The 7,573-nt window shown below is 42.9% G+C and overlaps 1 protein-coding gene across 2 annotated transcripts; it reads left to right on the top strand.

The window, feature by feature from the left end:
* Window positions 1-750: 750 nt before the first annotated feature.
* On the top strand, window positions 751-5,923 carry ttll3 (tubulin tyrosine ligase-like family, member 3). 2 transcript variants are annotated; one of them, XM_026349014.1, is made up of 13 exons: window positions 751-807; window positions 1,262-1,330; window positions 1,486-1,580; window positions 1,682-1,850; window positions 2,264-2,319; window positions 2,494-2,622; window positions 2,743-2,857; window positions 2,995-3,090; window positions 3,182-3,362; window positions 3,729-3,877; window positions 4,036-4,279; window positions 4,420-4,855; window positions 4,965-5,923. In XM_026349014.1, the coding sequence occupies exons 2-13, from the start codon at window positions 1,315-1,317 to the stop codon at window positions 5,718-5,720; spliced, it is 2,442 nt and encodes an 813-aa protein (XP_026204799.1). In that variant the 5' UTR covers window positions 751-807; window positions 1,262-1,314; the 3' UTR covers window positions 5,721-5,923. The 2 variants fall into 2 exon arrangements, with proteins under 2 accessions (XP_026204799.1, XP_026204800.1); XM_026349015.1 differs by lacking the exon at window positions 751-807 and having other exon boundaries at window positions 1,225-1,330.
* Window positions 5,924-7,573: the final 1,650 nt, after the last annotated feature.

Here is a 7,573-nt window from a genome sequence, read left to right as displayed (position 1 = left end):
AAAAGTACAATTTGTTCCTTTTGGATTTTGTGGTTTACATTGAATAAATTGAAATTGTCTAAAATGTACCTTATCAATGATCAAACAAGACATAAAACTGTAAGAGTACAACTTAAATGCAAAAGTGAACAATGACAACAGGAGATGGAGGAGACAGTATGTAGGCCTACCACAAGAGCATCGGATGCCACCGTGTGGGAAGCTCACTTATTGCGTCAAATAGTCAAATGAGATCCGTGTGACAAGGCTTGCACATGGCACACAACTCATATGCACATGGGTTTTGTTCTGGCAGTGTTTCTTTAACCAAATCTGATGGAGCCTATATTCAAAACGAACTGGAAATCATTAACCAGGGCGTTTCCTGCACTGTGGCCCCTGAGTGATTCTTTCCATTTAAACAAGTATGATGCACCCGCCACACTGTCAAACGCTTGTTTAGTAGAGCATCCTCAACCACTTCGACCCCAAAACCTACTGAGCACTCGAGCACTGAGCTCAGATTGCATCGTGTCCACACACACAGCGCCTCATCACGGCTTAATTGTTCTCGTCCGTGTCGCTTACACGTGTAAGCTTCGCTGCAACTGATAAATGATCCACTTTCTTCAACGCATGGCTGAAGGTGGCGGATTTCTCGTCGACCTGCATGGCGTGGTGTTTCTCCTAGGTACGGTCGTTATGGCAACTATAAACATCATGTGGGAGCATGCACGGTTGTTATGGTAACTGTGCGGGAGCATGAAGGAAGCAGGACCGAGCGAGTCTATGGACAGTGTGGTCGGGTCACTGGGGAAGTGACATTTGGTTTGTATATTAATATTCCATGTAAGATCGCTTGTTTCGCCTGCTTGGATGCATTTTAGGATCGTTTCTCCGCGTGTCTAGTCGCTTTCTCTGATGTCGGAGCTTCGTCTGTCTTGATATGTTGTAGTGGATGTGTTTCTTCCCCATGTTTAGACTGTGCCTGTGTGCGGGCGCACGCGTGTTTGCGCATGGCTACGTCAGAGGAGCTCTGACAGTCTCAGTCAGCTCTGTACAGATTTAGATGTCAGCTTGACCCGATACACATCACATCCTTCATCCACGTGTCAACCTATGTGTTGCCTGTCTCTCTTTATTTCTCAGCTGCAGAGGAGCTCATTAGGCTACAACATGTTGTTGGGTTAATTATAGGAAATAAGGAGGAATCCATATGTCTGTATTTCAGGTGCATGCATCTATCGCCACTATCTCCTGATTAATATGTTTCTGCTCCCAGAGAACTAAACGCTGTACCTTGATCTGCCAAAGGGAGAATCACATAAAAGTAACATGCAACAAGTGCCAGGTAAGTGACCAGACATGTGCATATACAAAGACATGTGCATATACAAAGACATGTGCATATACAAAGACATGTGCATATACAAAGACATGTGCATATGCGCACACATTTTATTGAAATTCTACTAAACTGTCTGTCTCAATGTGCAAATGCTCCAGTGGAGCGGAGGATACGTCGCAGTGTACCCAGCCTGCCAACAATCAAACCAGACAGACTGAAAACCGCTAAAGCGCTGGTAGAGAAAGCGCTCAAGGTAACCACACGCAGCCCACAGAGAAGAGTTCACTGTCACCGACGAACATTCATCCTCTAAACCGTGGGTCTCTTTAAATCTCCTCTCCCATTCACTCCTAGTTGAGGAAAGTGTTTTCAGTGCAGGGACCCTATCCTGTGATCCGAGCTGCCTTATGGACCAGAGGGTGGGTGGAACGTCGTTTGCCGCATCCGGTCCAGAAAGCACCTCATTGCCATGGCGATGAGGAGGAGGAGGATGATGACGGTGATGTCGGCGCTGATGCTACTGGTGAGACCAGAGGTTTAAAAAGACACAGCGGACTGCTAATGGTCCCTTTGTGAAAACGATGTCCAGGGTTCCTGTGCTGATATTTGACTGGGCTAAAAAGCTGTGGGAAGAAAGAACAGAAACACTGGGGCAGAAGTGGGTGTGCAGATCCTATATATACTATTACTAATAAAGGTATATCTTACTTTAAGCATCAAAAATATAATCTATGTAGTTTTTATGTTGCATCATCCAGAGTTTTATATTAGTTCTTTAGTTATTCATGTAGTTGGAGTACACCTGAAAGTACAACTGAAAAATGATACATCATCATTGCACTTTATTAAAAGGCACCAACCTATAACACATACCCCCACCCACTCCTATACACCTCCACCCATATACACACACAGACTGTACTTATCTCCTTACAGATAGAGTGGATGAGCAAGTGAAAGAGGAGAGCCTTGATGACATGTATGACCTCATGGTAAGAGACCTTTCAAGTGAATGAACTAATTTAAACTTGACGTTGACATATTGCACAGTTTCAAACTAATTGTACGTGTGCACTACACTTACTTTCATGTGTCACCTTTTCCTCGTTGCCGTACCTTTATTCTTAGTCAGCTTGGCGATTTAACTTTCTCTTAATTTATTCTAGTCTCGCCTGGTTCGAAATGAACCAACATATTTCTACTGGACGACGCGGCGGGATGACATAGACTGTCGCTCCTTACGGAACGACCAAATGATCAATCACTATGCAAATGCAGGAACATTTACAACCAAGGTGTGATTTCTTTAAGAGCTCCTACTGACCAACTTGCAAAAGTACAAGTTGTTTAACCTTCAACTAATTAACAACAGTTAATACTCCCTGTCTCCTCTTCCCTGTTTTTGTTTCTTTCAGGTCGGGCTCTGTGTGAACCTGCGTAACCTTCAGTGGTTTGATACAGCAGATCCTGACACCTTTTTCCCAAGGTGCTACAGGCTTGGAGCAGGGGATGAAAAGCATGCATTCATAGGTCTGCTCTATATGACTCCATTAATGCCAAAATGCAGTTTTATCAAAGATGCAACTTTTAAATGGAACATGAAAACGCTCATAGCCGTTCTGTCCTTTGTGCTCTTGTCATTTTGTTCTGTTACTTTGAAAACAAAGAGGACTTCAGGAGGACAGCTTGCACCAGCCTGCTGCAGCATGTAGTTGAGACAAATGAATCAGAGGTCAAAAAAGCTAAAAACAGTATCTATGAAGGTGAAATATATTGTTAAACAATCAATACAATGTTGAATGTTATGTGATTTAATGAAGTGCAGGGATGTAACAGTCTGGTTTCTTTACACAGAGTTGAGTCATGTGGAGCATCGATTCGTGGGTTCAGATGTGATCATCACAGCTTTACGTGTGTGTCAAGAGTTTCTCAGTGTTTTAGAGCATGGCGACATTGATGTAAGTCTGGAAAAAACCCCGTCAGTGAAGGAACAGCAGTGGGCAGAGTTTCTGCAAGACTACTACATGGTTGTGCAGTGAGTAGGTTTTCTAAATTTAGCCACAGCCCTGACAGTCCAACTCAGCTCATCAAGTTAAAATAAGATAGTCAGTAAAACCTAAAATACATCTTCAAAAGAAATCTACTGAGTTTTAGAGACTGAAATGTCAATATATTGTATAACAATACAGTGAATACCACAGTACGCAGCTGGGACATGGTTACTCTCTGTAAATATGCAGCAAAGGAACATAGTTGAAATCGTGTGATATTAATATGTTTTTAATCATGTCAACACATGATCTACACTTTGTCTTTGGGTTGATTACCAGCAAAAGTGCTGTCTGTCTACAATTTCCAACCTGCAATTTAAGAGCAGTTCTGATAAAATGTTTGTGTGCAGTGAGGGTGCATCGATCAGGGGTAGCAGTGTATTTGTGGAGCGCTGCCAAGTCATGTTAACAAGACTGCAGGAGGTTTGCCCTCAACTGGACACTGATGGCCTAAAAAACATCTGGATCATCAAACCAGGTGCCAAGTCAAGAGGACGGGGTGAGACTTTTTTTCCTTAGCTACATAACAGTGACCTAAAAAGTTTATCTAATTAATGAATGTTTTATTTCTTCCTCATTAGGCTTCACAGTAGTAACACATTGGAAATGTCTCTCTCTTATTTTCTCTTCCATGTCCCACCAACCTCCATCACTAAGGCATTTTGTGTTTGAATCGCCTGGATGAGATTTTGGCACTAGCAGACACTGACAGAGCCCTAAATAATGAGAGTAAGTGGGTGGTTCAGAAGTACCTGGAACGTCCTCTTTTGGTCCATGGCACCAAGTTTGACCTCCGTCAGTGGTTCCTTGTCACCGACTGGAACCCTATGACTGTGTGGTTCTACAAAGAGTGCTACCTGCGGTTCTCTACTCAGCCCTACTCAACAAAAACTCTGGACAGGTCAGACCACGGCTCAAACAAACAGAATAAAACAAATGATATACTGTATTTGTACAGGGCAATTATTATATCTTGTATTTAGGTGTCCAGGTTTTTTCACAGGTCATGTCAACACTTGCCTTGTTTGTTTTTTTGCTCAGTGCAGTCCACCTGTGCAACAACTCCATTCAGAAGCACTTCCAGCCATCCCGTGAACGCCATCCAGGGTTGCCTGACGACAACATGTGGTCCTGCTCTCAGTTTAGGACTTTTCTGCAGTGCCAAGGCTGCGAGGCGGAGTGGGAGACAGTGGTGGTGCCAGGCATGCAGCAAGCAGTGGTTCGTGCCCTGCAGACAGCCCAGGATTTGATTGAGCCCCGCAGGGCCAGCTTTGAACTCTATGGTGCAGACTTTATGTTGGGCAGAGATCTGCGACCCTGGCTCCTGGAGATCAACGCCAGTCCAACTATGGCCTGTTCCACCACCGTGACTAGCCGCCTTTGCCCTGCTGTGCAGCTGGATACACTGAGGGTTGTGCTGGACCGACGGACTGATCCTAGTGCTTACACCGGAGGCTTCCAACTAATTTACAAACAGGTGGTAATATCGCTCAAGGCAATAGCTTTTTATTTAGAGAGGACTTCCATTGAATTATTAATCAAATGCCAAATGGATTTATGTGTTTTTTGTTTGTTTACCTTCACAGGCTGCAGTTGAAGTTCCTCAGTATGTGGGAATGAACCTACTGGTGGAGGGAGTTCCCATAAGGCGATCCAGACCTCTGCTTCACAGGGAAACTATTATTTCTAACACACCATTCACTTTCCCTTCAGATCAGTCATCTTCACAGGAGGTTGAAACAGAACATAAAGTGCCAGTTCAGAAACCCCATACAATCACTGTTTTTAAACGTTCAGGCAAAGAGAATCGAGTCGTTGGGGAGAATAAGAGACAGCTGACATCAGTATCTTCAAAGAAAGAAGGTGAAGGCAGAACCGAGGTTCCTTCTGTTCCCTCCTGTGTTCGCAGGGCCTGCCACAGTTTACCGTATGAACCGTCTGTGGTGGTGCACACCGAACCTCAGACAAAAGCTCGACGTTTAGCTTTAAGTCTTGGTGCCAAGAAGACATCTCTGATCCCACAGAGTCTCACCTTTTCCCTCAGCCCTGTACACAACATGCCAGATTGTAAAACCCAGGCCAATCCAGGTCACAGGTCACACCTTTCCAGATCCTTCCTTCCACAGGCAGCTTTCGAGTCTCACAAGACTTCCACCCACGTCTTTCATTCACTCCGACCCCTCCCTACCTTGGAGGTCTTTAGCTTGAGGCCAAACATTGTGGGCATTGCCCGCCGTAATACAACCTTGCCCTCCCACCCCAGGCATCAATCATTCCTCTATTCTCACAGACAAAGTGTTCTCAAATGTAAAGGAGACTCTGCAGGGGAAGACAAACACTAGTGGTAATGAGTAGTTAGAAAACTTAAGACAATCATAAAGGGTTGTCTTCTCAATTTTACACATAGAGGGACTTAAATTATGCAACATGAAGTTAAATATGGGTAATTTGACTCATATTATATTAGTAATGTTACATATGCTGTATTTTTGTGGAAAATTTGGATTATTTCTTATTTTGGATGATTTGTTGTTTATTCGTATTAAAAAAGCTCAACTAAACTGTTGTCCAGTGGTAGATGGTGACTGGCCTGAAAATCATACAGTAATACTGAATAATTATTTAACCCAAACTGATGTAGTAGTAGCTTTTATTAGCTTCTTGATTTCTTAAACAACCATGCCTGAAGACACATACTGTGGAAAAGATGTTCATCTATTTCAGAAGAGTCAAATATTGACATGAATCAAGCAAAGAAAACATCTAAGAAGATTGATGAAACTACTAAAACTGGGTTAAGAACTGTCCAATGGAAGAAGGCCATGTGGTGTGATGAGTCCAGATTTACCCTGTTCCAGAGTGATGGGTGCATCAAGGTCAGAAGAGAGGCAGGTGAAGTGATGCACCCATCACGCCTAGTGCCTACTGTACAAGCCTGTGGCGGCAGTGCTATGATCTGGGGTTGCTGTTGTTGGTCAGGTCTAGGTTCAGTAATGTTATGTGTTCAAAGAATGAGGTCAGCTGACTACCTGAATATACTGAATGACCAGGTTATTCCATCAGTGGAGTTTTTCTTTCCTGAAGATGACAATACCAGGATTCATCAGGCTCAGAATGTGACGGAGTAGCTTAGGGAGCATGACATATCAAACATGGATTGGCCACCACCGAGTCCAGACCTTAACCCCATTGGGCACTTCTTGGATGGGCAGTGTAGTAAATAGATCTATTTGCTCTGATGGTGCAGGCGGGCTGTAGGTGGAGTAAGTCCCCAGCAGGTGGCAATAAAGATCCAGTTATCTAATAGCATGTTTGTTTCAAAGTCTTGTGGGAAAGGAAATGAAAGGGCAGAACAGATCTCTGGAAGCCCTTGTGCTAAATTTTAAACAATATTTATTTTTTATGAAGATAAAGTCATAATGTCAGATCATAATAGCTGCAGCACTCTATATTGTGATGAAACAGTTGATCTCTGCTTGTCAAATATTTACTGTTATTTTAACAATTTAGTTTATTGTCCAAGATTTTTAATAACTGAATAAGTCTGGGTATGTGCCTGAATTGCAACAATAAAATGATAAACTGTTTAAATTGTTAATCAGAAATAAACGTTTACTTAGATAAACTGACAGAAATAGAAACAGAGAGAAAAACATGGAAGAGAGATAGATTTGACAATGGAGTGCAGCACTCCTACAGCTCAGATAGTGGAAACAATAATAATATGTGGTGAAAAAAGGTTTTGATGCTCAGCATTGACTCAGGATCCTGGTGGGCCTGTGCAGAAATGGAAACCTGTTCATATCTGCGACATGAGGTAAACCTACAATTGTGCATGCTATAATCTATCCATAAATGTAATTGCACACTACAAGTTGTGGTGACAGGTAGTATTTGTTGTGATGTACTGTATGCTTCTGCATGTTTTTTTATGAATGCAGTGCTGGGAGAGTAAATATAGAGATTCTAGGATAAACAGTGTTGGTTATTGAATCAGGCAGCCAGTAATACGCATGGGAAACCACTTGATAGGCTGCTAAAAAGTTGGAGATGAATCCTGATTATTTCCTCAGAAGACGAACTGCAACTGTTTACATTCATGTTTTAGTGGCCACAGAAGGCCAATCAGCAGGAGAGCTGGCCTACGGATAGCTGGCCTACAGATAGCTGGACTACGTGAGTTGTGTTCATTGTG

This window comes from Anabas testudineus, chromosome 5, assembly GCF_900324465.2.
Source record: "Anabas testudineus chromosome 5, fAnaTes1.2, whole genome shotgun sequence".
In the NCBI taxonomy this organism is placed as follows: Eukaryota; Metazoa; Chordata; class Actinopteri; order Anabantiformes; family Anabantidae; genus Anabas; species Anabas testudineus.
Note: the sequence above shows the minus strand (reverse complement) of the source record. Positions and strands in the feature narration are given on the sequence as shown.